The sequence below is a fragment of the Mycena indigotica genome (assembly GCF_014461135.1).
Source record: "Mycena indigotica strain 171206Taipei chromosome Unknown Mind.scaff0003, whole genome shotgun sequence".
In the NCBI taxonomy this organism is placed as follows: domain Eukaryota; kingdom Fungi; phylum Basidiomycota; class Agaricomycetes; order Agaricales; family Mycenaceae; genus Mycena; species Mycena indigotica.
In genome coordinates this window covers 2,474,644-2,493,809 of record NW_023503002.1, presented here as the reverse complement: position 1 = coordinate 2,493,809, position 19,166 = coordinate 2,474,644, and the positions used below count along the sequence as shown (strand labels likewise).

The following is a 19,166-nucleotide window of genomic DNA, read 5'->3' as shown; positions in this document are numbered from 1 at the left end:
TGAGAATGTCGGGTGAACGGGGGGAGGACATACGAGCTAGTCAGAAAGGCTTCAAAGAGCTCTTAAACACGAGGACCGCGATGACATGGCCCAATCTCTGCGTTTCGGGGCCAATTTTGGGAGGGCATGAGGCGGCAAGCTGCCAGCAGCACGGTCCAATGAGGCCGTCAAGACAAACAAAGGGATCGATAAGACTGAAAATACTTTTTTTTCCCTTGATGGCCGCCAGCAGAGAGTCGAAGACAAGCAAAATGGGTCACATGATCTTGCACAAAGATTAAGACTAAGCGAGCAGACGAGATGCGATAGTTGTGTAGTACAAGTAAGTGCGGATAAAAGCGTTTGCAAGACAAGGCGAGGTATGGTTATAGTTCGGGGTGGGGGAATTGGTAATACACAAAGGAACGTTTTGAATATGCAGCAAAAGGAGAGAAAAGATAAGGATAAGTTACTGGACAATGCAGTTAGACCGCGACTCTGACCGTTTCTTGTGCTTTGTTTCCACGGGCAACGCGCCAGGAACACTAACGCCATCGGCCTCTGATGTCCCAGTCTTGGAGTTGAGTCTTGACCGTTTGCGTTGCATTTCGGCCGTCCGACCTTCGTCCATAGACTTGGCGTTACTCCTACTGGCTGCGCTTTCTGCACTCCTCATACTCGAAGTGTTGGCCGAAGTGCTCGTGCTCTTGACGGACTGGGGTCGTTCACGGTCTTTCCGTAGCTTCTTTTGCACAGTCACATCCTTGGCTGGAAGTTGGGGAATAGATGTTGTTGACGAGGCATGCTCAGGGGGTTCTGGCGACAAGTTGGAGCGTGACCGTTTGAATGCCGCGATGAACTTGAACGCCGTTGGGGGGTTGGCATTCAATCCACCATAAGCTGGTGATGGAGCGGCTCCATCCAAACTGGTGCGAGGAGTATGTTGGACATAAGCAACTTCCGAAGCGGGGCTCATCGGATGTGGTTCTGAAACAACGTCCAACGGGTTTGAGTATACGCTGCGCGGGTTGTCCTTCTCAGCATATTGAGCATATAGCAAGAGTTGGGCTCGCAAGTCACAGGTTGGTGGGGCATTGATAGCGCATTTGGAATGGGCAATCAAACTGCACTGCTCACACAAGACAGCGCTCTTCTTGACATTGAGCAAACACACTCGACAGACCATCGCTAAGAAAAACAAGTGATGAGCTTGGATAACAAGGCCACATAAGAAGAACGTACGTTTGCTAAAGGTCGTTTTCACGAATGAATGGTCACGGGGAGAAATTTCGGTATCAAGAGGTCGCGACGAAAAGGAGACCCGACGGCCAGGCGGAGAGCTGCTAATAGGGTCGCCACCGTCAATCGGGGAATCTGGCGGATCGAGCTGCGCTAGGAAACGAACGGCATCCGACTTTTGCAGGTCGGCGCTGACACGGCGGAGGAAAGGAATGCTATCTTGCGGTCGTAACTCCTTCAAATAGGCATTTGAATTTCCTCAATCGTTACAAGTATTGAGACACCGTACCTTGTGATGAGCGCCCCAGTTCTTTTTGAGCCATTCATGTTCGCACAACAGCTCCGCGCTTGGTCGCTTCGTTGGGTCTTTGTTGAAACATTGCTTCAAAAAGTCTTCAAGCGACGATGAGCAGCCTTCGGGAAGCGGAGGCATATCGTCCTCCACAATTCGGAACATGACTACGATAAAGATGAGTATGCTCAACACAAGTATGAAAGAGTGAACGGACCAGATAAACTATTCGCAATTTCAGCATAAGGAGGACGGCCCGTCAGAAGCTCGATAACAGTGCACGCCAAGGACCAGATATCGGATTTGGGGGAAGCTCCCTTAAGTTCAATAACCTCAGGAGCCATCCAATTGGGAGTGCCGGCGACATCTTTGATTTCTCGCTCCATAGCTCGGAGATTGAGGGAAACGCCGAAGTCGGAAAGCTTTACATTCCCATTCTTGGTCGTTAGAATGTTCGCAGCTTTAAGATCGCAATGGACAACGTCACTTGAATGGAGGTAGTGTAACCCTTCAAGGATCTTGACGACATAGCTGGCGACAAGGCGCTCGTTGAGTTTCCCGAAAGCTTTAAGCGTTTGGCCAAGCGATCCATTCTCGGCATATCTAGCGAAGGAGTTAGACGGGATAAAGCGTAGGTATAAAACGGAACCGACTCTAGAACAATGCTGAGCGTATCCTCGTCTCTGGCCATACCTTCATACTTGACAATACTAGGATGAGAGAGCCGTTTGACGAGATCAACCTCCCGCATCAGCTGGGTTACCTCTTCCTCCTTCAGACCCTCCAGTCGCAGGCGTTTGACAGCCACCATTTGGCCGGTGTTCAAGTTAAGAGCACGATAAACGGAGCCAAATTGACCGCGACCAATGCAATTACCCAATTGCTATACAATCAGAGTAAGCATTCAAACAAGATAGGAAAAGATGTAAAACTGACAAAGTGTGTAGGTGGCTTTCCTTCCTCCCTGACTATCAGCGCCTTGCGAACAAGGCTTCCATCCAACGAGTCCCGAGTCAATAGATCGCTGGCGCTGGTATTGCCAGAGGCCCCTCCCAAGTTGATCATGCTCTCAAAGCGGGACCTAGACGGTTTTGCTCCTAGTTCGTCATAAGAACTCGGTCGAGGACGGCGTCTGCTGCTTCCTTCAATGTCACTTTGGAACCGACCTCTTGGCCGAGGCTTGTCTGCTAGAGGTGAAGTAGCGCGATCAGGCGGAGAGCCTGCAGGAGAGTGCTCGCCAGAAGCAGATCGAGGAAATGGAACAAAACTGTCGCTGCCTTCACGTGACGCGCTTCTTGGTGCAAGCCCACTACGTTGGGACGGCTTGGAGGAGTGGCGACGAGCCATGACCCTACTGCCACCCGGTAAACCATCAGGGCTTGAATCACGCCGTTCTTTGGCAAGGAGGATTGGCGCATCAATACTGTGTCGTGCCCGATGAGATGGTCGCCTAGGGAATTGGGGAAGGGATTCGACGCTTTCGTTCCGTTTGTTTGCTCCAACGATGGCGATTTTGCGGGGACCCGTGATACCAGAAGATGAGGGGGAGCCAAATTCTGACGATGTGGGTGACTTGGGTGGTGGTTGCAAAGCGTCGACAAAGTCATCAGGCCACTTGCCCTTCCCAAGGCGTATAGCTGGCTTGCTGTCGATGCGCTGAACTTCGGGTGGCGGTTGCTGCTGCTCCCACTTCCGAGACAAACCCCTAGAAGCAGTCCCGGCCTCGTCCATTTCCTCAACCCGAGATAGGTCGATGAAGCTCTCGCTGAGCTTAGTCTCTCGACTATAGAGTTTAGCTTCCCCGCGTTTCCGAGAGATGTCGTCAGCAATAGAGCTCCCCTCTGTCCTGGTAATGCTTGGAAACTCGGAGGTGGCGTCGGTGGTGACAGTGCGGATAGTACCGAATTTGTTGGAAGAACTGCGAGTGACCTCCAGCAAGCTAGACATAACGGTGGTAGTCGTCGTCTCCGTCATGGCACTGGAGGTAGAAACGAAGGACTGCCGAAGGCCCAATTCAGGGGTATTGACAGCCGATCGCCCAAGGTCCGTGTGGCTCAATGAACGAAAGGTTTGACCATCGTCTACTTTTGCAGGCTGGGGACGAAGAGGGGAACGTGGAGGTGGCGACAGTGACAAGGGAGTTTCTTTATCTTGGGTAAGTGGACGATCGGTGGTGACGGGGTTTCGATCGTGTTGCATATTCTCCTTCTGGTTGGTTGACGCAGTTGGTGTTTGACTAGTACTGCCAGTGCCTGAGCTTTCGCCCGGACTCGCAGACCGAACACTAGGTAAGTCGGATGGTGGACTCCATCTTTTGCGGGCATGGGGTGTAGGCGACGGTGAGTGAGCATTTAAGGCCAAGTTTGGTGTTGACGCGGCAGCAGATCGACCACCATAAGGACCGGTTGGCGTTGCTGGGGTGCTGATTTTCTTGTTGGCTTGACCTGACACAAACTTGGACCGATTTACAATCGGCGCATCGACATATTGGACCAAGGCAATTATGGTCCGAGCAACACGTGCAAGAGATTCGCTTGATGCTTCTATGAGGTCATCACGCTGAAACAAATCCTCGTTAGATAGTCCATAAGATGAGCAGGCAGCAAGGAACTTGGTGATGTTTGAGGTGCGGACAAATCCGTCGTCCCGACTGTCAGGTCTGACGATTGAGCTAGAGCGAAGCTTATTCATCAATCTAATCACCGGTTAGTCAGGAACAGAGTAAAGACCAAGGTAAACATACTGGCACAACACAAAGCCGTCTCGCAACGCTTCAGTGAACAACCGTCGCTCCCGTTCCTCTCCGCCGACACTGATTCCGGTTGGTTGACCGAGGGTAAGATTGCTCGAGCTACCACCGGTGCCGCTTTTCCCCCATATACGCTCCAGTCGAGCCAACGCCCGCATCCTGACTTCTACTTCTTCCCAATCTTTCTGCCCAGAGTCTGTGCGAGCCATATGTGCTGGAGGTTTGACAATCTCTTTGCACAGCATTGATGTAGCCTTTCGTATGAGGTCACGATGTTCCGGATTTGACGGGCCGGAAAGGGAAGTGGTTGAGGCGTTAAGTTGCCGGGTGGCATAGCCGGACCGTTGTTGAGATGGGGTCCTTTCTCTTGGCCGGATTGGCGAAGGCGATTCTTCACGGAATGAGGGTCTTCGAGGTGAGTCTATAGAAACTCTACGTTGTGAATCGATTGATGGGCGGCGTATACCAGTAGGTGATGGTGGAACAGGAGAAGAAGAGAGTGGGAGATGGGAAGTTGAGGCAGAGGATAAACTCCGCAGTGGAGTTACGACGCGGCGACCCGGTGAGCGTGGCCTGATCGGACTAGTCCCGCGAGGCGCGGCGCTGGCTGACGAAGACGAGCGGGTCACGTGCCCACGTGAACCAGATGCAGGGGTTGGTGTTGGAGGAGGGCTTGGTGTTGTGTCGCGAGCAGGTCGACGGGGAGTTTGTGGTGAGCTTGCTACTCTCATTTGTATTGGAGCTGGTGATATTGAATTGAGTGGGTTAGATTTGGTAGCGCGGTGACGTGATACACGTTCTCTGGCCGGAGTGGGTGGAAGGTCGCTCAGATTGCGTTGTAATGGTTGGAGGGTGGGCCTTCGCGTCCTGTTCGGTGATACGAGAGCATCACTTGTCGAAGAAGATGAAGCTGGAATGGCGGGCTGAGATTTGGGTGACGGCAAAGCCTGAGAATATAGATGTAGCGCAGGAGACGACAAAGACCCTTGGCGGAGAGTGGGGGAAACGAAAGGCATGAAAGATTCGTCAGGGTAGTCTGGAGTTGGAGTGGGTGGTATTGGAGAAGGGGAAGGTGTTATCGAGCTTCTACCACTCCTACGGAAGCCCCAAAGTGGTCTGGAGGATTTGTCTTTGTTGTCCTTGTTGACATCCTCCACGGTTGCCCGTTCCTTACCCTTCCCAGCGCCGGTCGATATGGTGAGGTAATCACTCACGACAGGTTGGGCTGTTTTCTTTGAGCGCGTTGCTGTGCGAAGACTCTGTTCGAGTGACGAGCGAATGCGATGAAAAGTCTTGGGCGCTGGTTCTGGGGTAGCAGGGACCGTTATTGACGCGGTAGGTCGGGAGGAAGAAGCCCCTGGGGTGGGTGATGGTTTTTGGGAGCGATGGGAAGGCATGATGAAATGACTGGACGTAGACGTTCGACTCGCAACGTTTACAGGTGAAAGTACAGCAGTTGCCATATGCTGAGGGCCGACACTGAGTTGAGGTGCGGTGGAAGACAAGAGAGCCTCGATCGGATCACTCTGTACCTAACCCATTAGTTTAAGGACGTTCATTTGGCAAGAGGATAGGAAACTACTAACGACGTCTCGGATGTTAGAAGGCCAGAGGTAGCCCAAAGTAGACCGTCTCTGAAGCTGTGGAGGCGGAAACTCGGCAGCCAAAAGAGGAACAGCCAGAGAAGCAGAACTCGGTCCTGCTCAACACGGCGGGAAGCGGCGAGCAAACCTCTCTAGGACAAACCTGAGCGCGACCTTGGTTGGCAGTAAAGACCACGCTGGGCTGTAACAGCTTCAGTGCCGAAATGTCACAAACAGCTTGATCTGGTGGACAAGTCATTTCTGATACGCAATCCAGCTATGATGTATTCAATGACGACTATGGCATGGGTCCAAGGTCCTCTCTTCAGACTCTATCTCAACTCTATATAACCAAACGCCACGACCCTTTGCGAAGAACCAGCAGTATACTGTCGTAACGCAAACCAAATCGCCACGCCGGGTTTAGATATGAGAGAAGCTGACGAACGTGGCGCCCATCAGTCCTCGAGGGTGTGCAGCAGAGATGGAAGAAGCAACCATCCGGCGGACTACGGGCCAGCACCCGACCTAACAACTCGTTCTCCACCTGATATTTTTTTTGGCTTGATTTTTGAGTTGTTGGAAATCACGGCGTAGGATCAGTGACATGTCACATCTAGCTTCTTTCCTCTTGACATCGTCGGTCAAATATGAGTCGGACGACAACACGAACCAAGGCGCCGCCAAAGCCAAAGATGAAGCGAGACTCTGCCATCAAAACTTCGCAGATATACTGTCTTTGTCATGGTGTCGATGATGGCTCTCCGATGGTCAATTGTGGAGAATGCAAAGAATGGTGTGTTATCAGTGTGTTTTTGCCCGTCACAAGTTTGTTTACATCTCTCAGGTACCACTTTTCATGCGTTGATCTCAGCGAGGGTACCGCAGACGACATCAGTCAGTCGTTTCCAACTTGTCTGTTCTCTTTCCTTGCTGACTTTTCATTGCTTGTAGATGTCTATATCTGTCCACTGTGTGTCACGAAAACTGGACAAAGAACAGTCTGTGAGTTTTTTCCTCCGCTTGGTGTGGGTAGTCGAACATGCTTGTATATTGGCTTTGGTTATATCGCGACACGAGTCAATATCAGCTTCCTGCGTGATGCCTTGGCTGCGTCTGGTTCATACTGGCTGTAGTTGCGTGTTATTAGCCTGGCCAGCTTTGTCATTGTTGGTTGTTGAGTCGTTGTCGCATAAACACTGTTCGAATACTGTTTTCTCTTCTTCATGTGTCACAATCTTCCAGCTGCAGCCTACTAATTATCTGTGTGTAGTACTCTGGGAGGGTCCCGATGCCGTTGAAGATGCATCTCTACCCATTCAACCCCGTATCAAGTCCCCAGTCGACGATGACCCACCACCTTCAGAATCAGACAAGGACCCCGATAGTGATGACGAATATATGGCGGACAGGGCCAAGGTACGGTACTGTTTGTTTTTTTGCCTTGAAGCTTAGCTCATCCTATCGCAAAGCGCCGTCGCGCTCGACGTTTATCTATATCGTCAGACTCTGAACACTCTGGGTCGGAGAAGAACAGTCGGTTGCGCAAAAGATCTTCACCAAGTGCCAGCAAGAAGCGCAAAGCACCCAAGAGTAATCAACCTCCAGCAAAGAGAAAGAAACAAGAGCAAGACGACCCTGCGAGGAGTTTCTGTCTTGGAAAGCTCGAAGCCGTATTCAGAGATATTTTCCTCCGTTATCCGCATGTGCCTTCTGGCGGGGAGAAGAAGCAGGAGGACTTGACGGAGACAGAAAAGGCTCAGCTTGAAGAGGATGCAAAGCAGTTCGCTGTCGATCTTGAGCAGTGTGTGTATGACTTATATTGCGAGCCTGATAAGATGGGTAGAAACTGCGCTGGAGCCAAGTATAAGTAAGTTTTTGTTGTCTTTTCCCTTGTTTGACAATCATTGACGAGTCTAATAGGGATCGGTATCGAATGCTGCAGTTTAATCTTAGCAAAGTTGACCGTACCGTTCTTCACAAGCGAATTGCTTCGGGAGGGATCACGCCTAAAGAGATTTCGCTCATGTCGTCGACTGATCTAGCCAACGAGCAAATGCAGCAGTCGATGAAAATGGTAGAGCAGGAGGCATTGGAGCATTCGATTCTTGAAAAGACGGCCATCCCACGTGCCAAGTTGACCCACAAAGGTTTCGAAGATATCGAAGACCTGGATAATGTCTCGAGTGCGGCACGTGAGAGGGAGGCTGAGCTCCAACGTGCAGAGGAAGAAAAAAGAGAACGCGAACGTGCTGCTCGAGCTTTGCGTACCCGCACTTCGTCCATGTCTGTTCCTCCCGAGTCGCCTATTTCGGCCACATGGGCCCCTGTCCAGTCGCGTGTCCCAATTTCGACCATTTCCCCCATTGAGGCAACAGACCTGCCATTTCCGGCCATCTCTGAGCTCCTGGCAGAGCCAGAGATGAATCTGGCCGACTTGATCAACATAGACGATGAGCCGCCAACTCAAGACCAGCAGACCTCGTCTTCACCCAAACCACCCGTTTCGGACCCAATTCAATCACCCACCATCCCGACAACAGGCATCTCACCGTTTGCGAGCAACCCTGAACCCAGGCTCTCATTCGATCTGAACTCACTGTGGACCGCGCCAAAGAAAGAAGAGTCGCCCGCACATTCGCCTGAACCAGCTGAAGCCGAAAAATCGATGGATCTTGACAATGACGAGACCGACGACAAAGATTTCGATATGTTCCTTGAAGAGAAAGAAACTGTGGTTCCGACACCTGATATCCTTCAGGCGGCCTTCGATGTTCTTCCTTATGTTTGGACAGGCAAGGTCAGTGCATCGTCTTGCTTTCAATATTTGCTCCCACTGAATGCATTTTTTTTAGATTAGCATGCCTCTGGACTCTGCTATTCCCCAAGAAACCCCTGTAACCGCCCGTCAAGTTGCTGGACGACCGCTTGAATCAACTTCCGCTTTGTGGAAGACTCTTTTTCCTTCCGAGCTTTTACGAATTGACGGCCGTGTACCTGTTGACAAATCGAGTCAATTTCTGCTTCAAACACGGATGAATTCCACTAAAGAACTCATCGCTGTGGCATTCACCTCCGAATCGCCCACTGCCGGCGGCGAGTTTCAAGTGCTAATGGACTTCTTGATAGCGAAAGGGTGAGATCGTGGTGCTGATTTTCCACTTACACATGACTAAATTAACTCGCAGACGGCACGGGCTTGTCTTTCCATGGGGCAGTCGGCCTAAGGATCACCACCCTGGCAAAGAGCTATATATCATTCCACTTCTTTCAAGTGACAGCCTCCCGGACTACATGGAGCTACTGGACAATCTCCAGTTGCCCAAACTGAGAACAGCCAATCTGCTCGTCGGTATTTGGGTCCTGAACAAGGGTAAACTCGCCGCGCCACCGCCGCCACCCTTGGCTGTCACCAGTTCAGTTCCGGTGTCGACTACCATTCCCCCTTTCATAAGCGCAATGCCTTCGTCAATACCGCAACCTGCCGCGCCACCGCCAGTCACATTCGAGCCGTCTGTTCTTGCAGCAGAAGTTGCGACCCTTACGCCAGAACAAGTCAGGTTGATGCTCCAAAGTTTGACTAGCTCGATCCCAAACCCTAACACCGCCCCTCCCATGTCTATACCCTCGCAGCAGCCACAACCAGGTCCCCCGCCACAAGCATGGGGTCCCCCTCCCAATTATGGCCCTCCTCCTCCTCATTATAATTCGCCACCACCGAACATGTATAACCAGCCACATCAGCAACAACCTCATTACGAGCGCCGCGATTACAACCACGAGCCTGGATTTGGCAGAGCACGTGACAACAACAACTGGAATCACAACCACAATCACAACAATGGACATCACAACCGAAATCGTGGGAGGGGGAGAGGTGGTGGCAATGCACAACTTCCGCCACCTGTCGATTCGGGATGGCCCCGAAGACGTGATGGACAAAACCAAGGTGGGCGTTGGTAATACTGCTGGCTGCTGCACAGACCTTTCAAGTGTACTTGTACTTTTATTTGTACTTTATTGCCCAGCTTATGTTTGCAATTATATCGTATCCAGCTGTATCGCGTACCGATAAGATTAGGTAATATTTGATGCCTCTCAATCGTCCTCCTTGTTCAGAGTGCGCAGAATTTTCTCCAGCAACTCCTCAATCCTCTCCTGCCGTGTCTCCATCTTATCTAAGCGTTGGATCCACACATCCTTCTTTTCTTCCACATCCTCCGCTGTGGGTAAAGCCGAATCACGATCGTCTGGACTCTCTGAAAACACATCGTCGTTTTCGCTCGTCGGGAACAACATCCTGGGTGCTTCTGAAGCGCGTCTGACATGTCCAACTTGACCCCCGCTTGACCCTTCACGAGCATGCATTGACGAAAGCCGTCTTCTATACGCTGGGCCGTAACTGACACCGGCAGGTGGTGGTGGAACAACAGCACCATTCGCTGGACGGTGTTCTGGCGTTAGTTGAACACGATTCTGACTTGGCAGATCGGGCTTTGTGATCTCTTCAGGGATACCCCCGTCGTCAACTACTAATGGCTGGAAAATCTGAGCAAGCGGACTGGTGAAAGTCTGAGCGACTTCGGTCCCACGGTGCATGAGGGACGCCACCCTTGCGCGAGGACCCAGTATCGGATTCGGCCGATTTGGAGGAGAGGATGACGAAGCGGGTGGTGGGGGGGTGGGCGATGTGATTGGTAATGGCGTTGAGTGAGGTTGTGCAGGTGGAGTTGGCCGCGAGGGAGAAGAATATGGCGAAGAGCGCCTTTGAGCATGCAATTTGAATAGATCCTCAGTTGCAGAAGTCTCTTCAACCGCCAATGCGCTTGCCATTAGTTCATCTTCAATTTCGAACACCTAACAGAAAAAGTAAGAATCGTCAGTTAGGATGCAACCATACGAACCGCATCAATGTCATGGTCAGATCCGGCTAGTCCTTCGAAGAAATCTAATCTGAGTCAGTCAAGGATGCTCGAAGATAAGTTCACTACTGACTGAAAATTTTGAAGCGGCGCGGTAGCGTTTCAACCACACGTTCAGTGATGACCGTTATCGTCTCGTAAATATTCGTAGTTCCATTCTTCTTTGCTTGTCGCTCATAGAGCGTGATCAAGAGCAAAATTGGGAAGCTTGTCAATCTGCAAAAGAATGTGTTGATGAAAAGGATGATGTGAACTGGGTGTCGACTATTACCGTATCATGAAAACATTAACCTGAAAGCTACATTAAAGCCCGAATCTGAAAGAGAGTGTCAACTTGCCTTGTGGAACCACCTTGGAGAAAGGATGTAGCTTGCGGGGAGCATGATACAAAGGGCGAGTAGATTAATCGGGGGCTGATACGAAAATAGCGAGTCGGCTTTCACTCTGTTGTCGATGAGGGCGTTAGTAGTATAGTATTGACCTGTCGCACCCTTCGATGGTAGAAACCGCCTTTCTGAACATCGCCTAAGCCATAAAGTTAACAAAAGCTCTCAACTCTGTAAGACATTACCTCAGCATGAGCATCCTCTGATATCGTGGCAAATGTGTTGGAAAGGATCTGGCTCTGCTCTAGCACAAACAAAGCAAATGAAGTAAGAACGCACAGAAACGAGAACTGATAATTATCGGTCACGTGGCGTGATAAGATAAAGAGGCCATACCAGTAAGTAGCAGCGTATTGCTCATGCACGCATAGGTAACCATCTACGCAGTTCCTATTAGTACACTTATTCAAGGTTCAATTTGACCTCGCACCAAGATGGGGCCAAATACTGGGTGAAATTTTGCTACAAAAGACTAAGTTGCTGCGAGTGTCGAGTCAGATGTGTCCACCAACTTACTTGAACGATCAAATCCTGTGGCATCCAAGCCAAACCAGAGATCGAGCATCCACCATGCAATTTGGGAAATACTATATCTATAAGCAGCCAAGGTGAGACGAAATTGGCAGACAGGAATCTTGTTACCCGGCTTGATTTCTGCTCAATCTGAACTCATAGATTAAATTCGGTTCCTCTGAATAAATATAGCCACGCACGTCCAAAGGGCATAGAGGAAGCCACAGAAACAGAACGCGGCGATGATCATGAGAAGACAGAACTGGAGAATCATGGCGCGCAAGGATAGAACCATCAAGTTATTCTTGAGTGTTACGAAAGCCAGTCTGGTCGGATCAGTTGAAAAGCGTCAGACCATGAGCTGAGGCCTGACCGAGGGAACAACAGGCAAGCGATAAGAGCCATAAGGTCTACGCCCATTGAACGAGCCCATGCGTCTGTGGGATTGCTCGAGAAAGTTCAAAGAAACTGCATTAAGCTTACGGTCATGGTATATGCCATACATCCGCAAGAAAGCATAGACACAGTATGTCGCCACGAACACCATATCGAACCCGTTCTAGGTCTACTTTAGTCATAACCGCAGAGAAAAGAGAATGATGGACAGACCCATGTTCCCTTGAAATAAACCTTGATGCCGTGTTCTTGCATGGCTGCTATCTTCTCCAAAGTAAAACCCAGCGCGTAAATCATGAAAATAAGCTCAGCAGCGTTGATGCGGTTCAGTTCACTCAATTCAATGGCGAAAATGAACAGAACGAATAGGATCAGAAAGCTGGAAGCAATGAGGAGGTGGTTGGTGTGAGCGAATCAAAGTAACAGACTTTGAGTATTCAAGTACTGATCGAACTGCCGGCACTTTGAGCCTGCCATAGTTAATCAGGATGCTGTAGGTTGTAAAGCAAGGTTGTCAACCGATAATGGTCCAGCAATGGTGCCTTATGAGGATCATAGAAATGAACTGGCGTTCGTTTATAGGTCTGGAAAGCAATCAGAGTACGGACCAATTTTGCACGGCACTCACGTCAGAAAGAATGGAGTGACTACTTTCAGCTTGATACACGTATCTACCGCTAAAGAGAGATCAGCTGCAGAGTCTTGAGTCAAAATGGTCAAAACTTACGCCCAAATGCCGTCGATGACTTTTTGGCACGATGAGCTCTTCAAAAAACGCTTTGCTTTGCCCACGATAGCCATCTCTATGGCGTTCCCAACACGTTCTTCTGGGTCGAAATCGATGAATTCAGAACGACCATGTGCAATGACCTCTGGTCCAGCTCCAGCATAGACTGGGACACGTTATTACTTAACAGCTAGCGTTGGTGAGAGAGTTCACACTTGGCCAGCTAGTGGTTAGCAGGACCGTCAAATCCATCATGCTATTTCCTAGACATTCGATGGGTGAGCTCATCTAAGCGAACAAGAGATGATAACTTGCCATGATCTCGCAGAGTCCGGATAGCCAAAATCTCACAAAGCGCTGCTCTCGACTGACTAACAGCCGTGGTCGAAATATTCTCGTCCCGGAAGAAATGAACCCTGTTGAGAAGAAGACAGAACACTCTGCTCCGTATGAGTTAAAGCAACTTGAGAAAGTTATGGTTGTCCTTACACGGACAAGTTTGAATGTGCGCGTTGAAGGGTGCAATATTTCTCCAGAAGGGGATGAATGAGGGTGTAGGTCAGGTCCGGGGCCGTCAACGCCGCTGTGAAGGTTTGAGCGACTGCCGAAAGGCGGGGTCGTCGACCATACCGTACGTCAAAGGGGTGTCGATGTAATGCTTTTTTATCATGAACAGAGCTGAAAGTAGCGAGCGTTAGGAACAACTCACAATTATATCCTGACCAAAAGAACTTGAATGGAATGCCAAAGGTCGACGTATGAACTGCAACGCACCCTGCGAACCATCATGACTACGGGGTAGACCGGAGTTTTCTCGATGTCTTCACTAAAGGGAATTGTCAGGTCGGATAGAAGGACGAATATAAGCAAAGTTATACGGGCTGAGGAGCGATTGACGCTCTGGAGGCCCTTGCTCCATTGGTGGTTGAGGGAACAAGCGAGTGATGTCGGTAAATGCACGCGTCCCTTTCTTCCTGCCACGATGCAGTCGACCTCAAATTCGGTCAAGATCTACAATGCGGTCTACTCTTCGGTGCAGGTCTGTCCCATTTCCTCGTTGCCAACAAATCCTTTTGTTGATATGCTTTTATTTGAGGTCTATGAGTGCATGGTTCGCAACATTGCGGTCATGAGAAGACGCGCTGACTCGTTTGTTAACGCGACTCAAATTCTTAAAGTTGCTGGTGTCGATAAGGGTCGCCGAACGAAGATACTCGAGAAGGAGATTCTCCCTGGTAAACACGAGATTGTGCAAGGTGGTTATGGAAAATATCAAGGGACATGGATCCCACTTGAGCGTGGACGCGACATTGCCCAACAATATGGTGTCGGTCCATTGTTGGCTCCTCTTTTCGACTTTATACCCAGCACAAGCTCACTCGGCCCACTTCCACTCTCTGCTCCCATCGGCGCACCTTCTCCTCGTCCACTCTCTGCCGCATCATCATATGGCACCCTTCCTGGCTCACAAGGCCATTATCCAGCCGCTATTCAACCAGGCCTCGCTCCACCGCCAATAATGCCCGGTTCAGCCCTTCGGCTGCTTAATCAGGGTCGTGCTCAAGGCCTCTTTACGCCATCGACATCCCATGCTCAGCCCGGCTACGCGTCGCCTTCGTACGGCCCAGCTACAGCATTCTCCCCAACTGCATCCCAAACTCCACCGCCAACAAATGCGCTCAAACGAAACCGTTCAGACGCCACAGACATTGATGTAGGCCCGACAGGTTTTGGTTTTGTTTCTCCTCCAAAACACCGAGATGCCTAACACTAGATAACAGAAACAGACACTCGTCCACCTTCAACCACCCCTCGTTCCAACGGTGAAACAGCTCCATCCCCAGCGAAACGCGCTCGCACTGAAACTGTGCCTCCTCCAATCCAACCCAGTTCAACTCTTCCTGCCATCGCTCCAACCGTGACAAACGGCATTTCCAGACCAGCCAGTCCAAAATCTACTAATGGGGCCGACGTCCCTCCATATCCAACACGACTTTCCACCAAACCATCTATTCCCAAATTCATTGACCCCACAGCTCCCATTCGCGATCCAAGGCGGACTGCGGTCATTGCAGCCATTTGTCAGAATGATGATCCACATGCAGTTCAAGACGTGCTACGAGAGCTTACACCAGAAGCTGCAGTTGCTCCTTCGACCGAGAATCCTCTTCCATATGAAGTCGACACCATTCTTGACGACCAAGGGCATACGGCCCTTCATATCGCCGCCAGCTTAGCTCATTTGCGTACTGTCAACTCTCTCATCGTAGCTGGTGGTGATATCCAACGTGGCAACCACCTTGGCGAGACTCCTCTCATGAGAGCATGTCTTGCTACCCACTCGTTTGATTCACAAACATTCGACAGTTTGGTGACTGCCCTTTCCGCCTCCATCAGAACGCTGGATACGTCTCGCAAATCGGTACTTCATCATGTTGCAGCTTTGGCGGGGGTCAAGGGGCGTGGCGCGATGGCTCGATATTACCTCGACAAAATTTTCTACTTCATTGTTCAGAATCAAGCAGGAGATTTCGCGACTTTGGTAGACTTGCAAGATGAACATGGCGACACAGCACTCAATATCGCTGCTCGAGTAGGTAACAGAAGCATGGTCCGAACCTTCTTGGATGTGGGTGCTAATCGCCACCTTCCCAACAAACTCGGATTGCGTCCTGCAGACTTTGGAGTCGAGATCGAAGTAACTCTATGTTAACCTTATTTTGCTTGTCCATCTGCTGACTCTCTAATAGCAGGACGGTACTCGTTCAGAAGATCGTCTTGCCGCTCTCCGAAGCGGCCCACCACCCCCTGTCCAGAAGAGTCAAGATGTCATTGCTGGTCAGTCGGAACTATTAATTAAGAACTCACTTCTGAAGGAGCTCCGTAGATATGACCGTCATGATACAGGGTCTTAGTAACGACTTCCAAGCTGAAATCAAGCTCAAACAAGACGCTTTGGATGTTACCCAGGCACATCTGCGAGCTGCAACTCGTGAACTTTCGGAGCAACGGAAACAAATACAAGCATGGCAAGCGCGCTGTGGGGAGCTTGATCAAGTGCAGCAGAGAATACGCAACATCGAGAAAGCGTTGCTTGAGGAGGACGAATTTGATTGGACTGGAAGGAGTAACGGTAGTGGAGAGCCCGATGCAGAAGGAGAGGTAGAAGACGAAAGCAGCGACGCCATTGTGGGAGCTGAGAATAACGGAGGACCCGCTTTTCGCTGGCGGCCAACGATGGGTACTGGCGAGTTGCCTCATATGGCGTCGAACTTGGAGGCCGAGCCACCCATTCCCGTTGTCGACTCGCTTGAAAGCCTCGTCCAACTGCGCCGCCTAAAACTATGGCATGCGAGGATGGAAGATCTCACGAAGGCACGATTGAAAGGACTACAAGGTGCCAGCGCCGAAAAGGAGTACCAATGCAAAAAAATTGTCGCCTTATCAACACAGCAGCCTATCGATAAAATCGAGGATGTATGGAGGTTTTTCATTGATAATTACCCCGTTGATGACTTGACAGCTACTTGAAACTCTACTCATTGCTGTGGAAAGTGAGTCCCAGGTGGTCGATCTGAGCAGAGTGTCCGGTTTCATGCAAAAAGTATGTCTTTGATGATTAAATCAATGATACCATCATTAAGTTTGCAGGTTCGTGATGGGATTATCTAAGTATTACATGTAGCATGAGTGTGTACACATTCTTCATTATAGCATACTAGTACTTGTGTTCATCATTTCAAATGATTTTTTTTCAGTGTACAAATTATTCAAGGGACATGTCTAAGATCAGCGGTAGATGTTCCTTTCGTGTTGGAAACGGGCGAATGACTGCTCGAAATTGGACTTTCACGATAATCTTGCATGGTGTCAGTGTCGATACGGACGGTGATGTGATCGCGTGATCGTATGGGTGCCTTGGGTTCATTAGTCCTTGACCCACAAAAGACAATGAAACTAACCCTGCCTCGACCAGAACTTTCGAGCGAATATTGTTCTTTGCTTGTGGTATCTCTAGGTGACCTTATGTACCCTCTCGAGTTGAGGGTAACGAGCAGGGAGTTGGTATAGAACCGCCCAACTTCCGGTTTATCAGCAAGTGTGTGTTTTGCTCGAAGTCAAGCCCACTCACGGAGAAGGAAAAAGAGGATGCTGTCCAGGTCTGTTTAGCTCCAGGCCGCGTTATACTGCATCAGACTCACTAGAGACATGTATTCGGCAATGCAGTAACCTAAATCGACAATGAATCATCGCGAGGGCTCGAGGGAATTGATGACGAACACAGATGGTGGCCATCAAGGCGCAAAAGCTTGTTGGCAGGCCGGTGTTGAAGGAAAAAATCATCTAGGAAAGCGGATTGAGAACTGCCACTCGCAGTAAGTCCATAGATAGGCACCAATCGATTGATCAAGTCGGTAGATGCCTTGAATCCCGTCTTGGATGCGTGCAAAAGCACAACAAGGGTGATGGAGATCACAACATCTGCCCCGGCTGTGAGGCTGCTGGCGGCAATTGCCCATTGCTGACGACGTCAGCTGGATGAGTACTGATAGATGAAGCTTTACCCCCAACCCAATGATTTGACTGAAGTGCGTTAGCTGAAGGCTGCACAAAAAAGTCAATCGCGTGTGTGGGAAGAGGATCTGCTTGCTGACGCTCTGATTGCATAGACTTGTCCAGAGTCAGTTCACGTTTTCGCCGGCAAAGTCTTCTTACCAATGAGGACGGCTGCAAAATCGAAATGGGCAAAGCTTTTGGTGTTGACAATGTGAACACGTACCAGAGGATGCCCAGCTCACCATCGATACAGCCCCGGTGAGAATGACGTTTCTGCCAACTTAACAGTGTCACGACGGTGCACGCTAGGGAAAGAGAGGAGCCTACTGCGCCATATTCTCCAGCAATAGAATCTAAACATGGGTAAGGGAGGCCGGTAACACACAAGGCTCGACCGACTGTTGCACAAGTGTGGCGATAGCACAACTGAAAAAGATTTCGATCATAAGAGTGCTAATAGACTAACGTCAGAGCAGCGGAGGCCTGCGGAGACTATGAACGAACTCGACCACTGATGTCAAGACTGGCGGATTGGCGATTGAAGTCACTATCAAGAGTTGAGCATATAATGCAGTGATATAGGTCGTTGCAAGCGACGTGCCGAGGTACTTATACACTGGATGAAAGCTTAGAACCAAGGTCAAACAAGGGCGATTTGAACTGACCGCCATGGCAAATGAGGGCTTCTTGAACAGTGTCACATATGATCACAGCAACCACCTGGCGCCGAGGTCAACTTCTCTGCGGCCCTGCCTCCAATGCTGTCAACGCACCACTGCTTGTAAGCTGAATGAATCACGCGAGTGATACTTGCGGATGTACATCCAGAACTGTAGCATTCCAGCTGCGACTTCATCTCAGACAATGGAGTGAAGAGTGCGTGCGGAGACTACTCACTTCCATAAAGGCTGTTAGAAAATGAGTAAATTGGTGGATTTTAGTAGATGGGCTGGGCGTACGCTGCAGAAATGACAACAGCGACGTAAAGCACTCCGTAGGTGTTGTCAATTGTCGAATCGACGGCCATGAGTGGAGACGGAATCCATCGCCTCGTTGAAGTTATATGAAGCAATTGCAAGCGTGTGCCGGCTTAGGACCTGATCACTTGTAAATTTGAAAGCTCTCGTGACGCCGGTCGTGCATATCGTAGGGTCCAGAGAGTGTTGTGGTTGGTAACCTGACCTCTCAGTCTTGATCGTATGTACTTTCTGTGGGCTGGAGCTATTCAGTCGAGAGTGGTTTCAGGTCCGTGTGTGTGGGCAACATGCAGCCTAAAGTTGGAGTTGGAGGAACTTGGGAACTTGCCGAAAAAATATGAGGGTGACGACAGGTGACGACATGAGTTTAAGGGGGTCCGGATCAATATCACGGAGATCAACCAATGTCCTCCCAATCAATTCCTCTTCTAGTTAATAGCTGGACATAAAACGTAGAACAAGATGCGGTTGAAGGCTGTGTGGCCTATGCATATAAACAAAAGTGGTCGAAAGCCATGATGTCGAAATTTTGAAGGTTTCATCTTGGTGAAATAAAAGGTTGGCCGCCGTTGGCGGTCCACAATGTCTTCCGGCAGAATACTGATTCCCCGCGATCAACCCCCATAGTAATCCGATCACCGACACTTTCTTCCTGCTTCAGAACATTTCAAAACGTTAAGCTTTTTGACTGTGTATGACCCTGAATAATCACTGCAAAGAGCAAGAGCAAAGCAAGCAGCTTAGAGATAAATTTGTCTGCACCTACTTCAGTGTCAACGTCATCCAATGAGATCGCTGATCACGCCGACAATGGTAAGGCCAACTAGGTCCTTATTCATACGTATC

General features: G+C 50.0%; 5 protein-coding genes across 5 annotated transcripts; 2 read left to right on the top strand and 3 right to left on the bottom strand.

Annotated features, from left to right (window-relative positions):
- Positions 1-448: 448 nt before the first annotated feature.
- On the bottom strand, positions 449-5,722 carry MIND_00350500 (Cell division control protein; the record flags this gene model as incomplete). Its single annotated transcript, XM_037360351.1, has 8 exons — positions 449-1,167; positions 1,222-1,453; positions 1,508-1,677; positions 1,728-2,113; positions 2,164-2,393; positions 2,447-2,607; positions 2,677-4,205; positions 4,254-5,722. 8 exons carry the CDS (start codon positions 5,720-5,722, stop codon positions 449-451), a joined length of 4,896 nt encoding a protein of 1,631 aa, XP_037223236.1.
- A 770-nt stretch (positions 5,723-6,492) lies between these two features.
- On the top strand, positions 6,493-9,805 carry MIND_00350400 (Transcription elongation regulator; the record flags this gene model as incomplete). The annotated part of the gene is made up of 8 exons (XM_037360350.1): positions 6,493-6,638; positions 6,690-6,739; positions 6,797-6,847; positions 7,116-7,261; positions 7,315-7,712; positions 7,766-8,642; positions 8,698-8,978; positions 9,031-9,805. The coding sequence occupies 8 exons, from the start codon at positions 6,493-6,495 to the stop codon at positions 9,803-9,805; spliced, it is 2,724 nt and encodes a 907-aa protein (XP_037223235.1).
- A 135-nt stretch (positions 9,806-9,940) lies between these two features.
- On the bottom strand, positions 9,941-13,456 carry MIND_00350300 (uncharacterized protein; the record flags this gene model as incomplete). The annotated part of the gene is made up of 22 exons (XM_037360349.1): positions 9,941-10,699; positions 10,747-10,790; positions 10,838-10,980; positions 11,036-11,062; positions 11,116-11,208; positions 11,255-11,289; positions 11,336-11,529; positions 11,574-11,612; positions 11,667-11,743; positions 11,793-11,813; positions 11,864-11,989; positions 12,037-12,100; positions 12,147-12,222; positions 12,273-12,438; positions 12,488-12,529; positions 12,579-12,643; positions 12,688-12,736; positions 12,787-12,952; positions 13,002-13,074; positions 13,163-13,226; positions 13,276-13,369; positions 13,417-13,456. 22 exons carry the CDS (start codon positions 13,454-13,456, stop codon positions 9,941-9,943), a joined length of 2,457 nt encoding a protein of 818 aa, XP_037223234.1.
- A 312-nt stretch (positions 13,457-13,768) lies between these two features.
- Positions 13,769-16,458, top strand: MIND_00350200 (Transcriptional factor; the record flags this gene model as incomplete). The annotated part of the gene is made up of 6 exons (XM_037360348.1): positions 13,769-14,513; positions 14,568-15,484; positions 15,537-15,624; positions 15,674-16,263; positions 16,310-16,390; positions 16,438-16,458. 6 exons carry the CDS (start codon positions 13,769-13,771, stop codon positions 16,456-16,458), a joined length of 2,442 nt encoding a protein of 813 aa, XP_037223233.1.
- Positions 16,459-16,556: 98 nt separating this feature from the next.
- MIND_00350100 (uncharacterized protein) lies at positions 16,557-18,370 on the bottom strand (the record flags this gene model as incomplete). Its single annotated transcript, XM_037360347.1, has 15 exons — positions 16,557-16,703; positions 16,749-16,867; positions 16,919-16,938; positions 16,989-17,017; positions 17,068-17,130; positions 17,183-17,308; positions 17,586-17,623; positions 17,671-17,696; positions 17,743-17,796; positions 17,848-17,890; positions 17,945-17,959; positions 18,009-18,063; positions 18,117-18,187; positions 18,241-18,251; positions 18,303-18,370. The coding sequence occupies 15 exons, from the start codon at positions 18,368-18,370 to the stop codon at positions 16,557-16,559; spliced, it is 885 nt and encodes a 294-aa protein (XP_037223232.1).
- Positions 18,371-19,166: the final 796 nt, after the last annotated feature.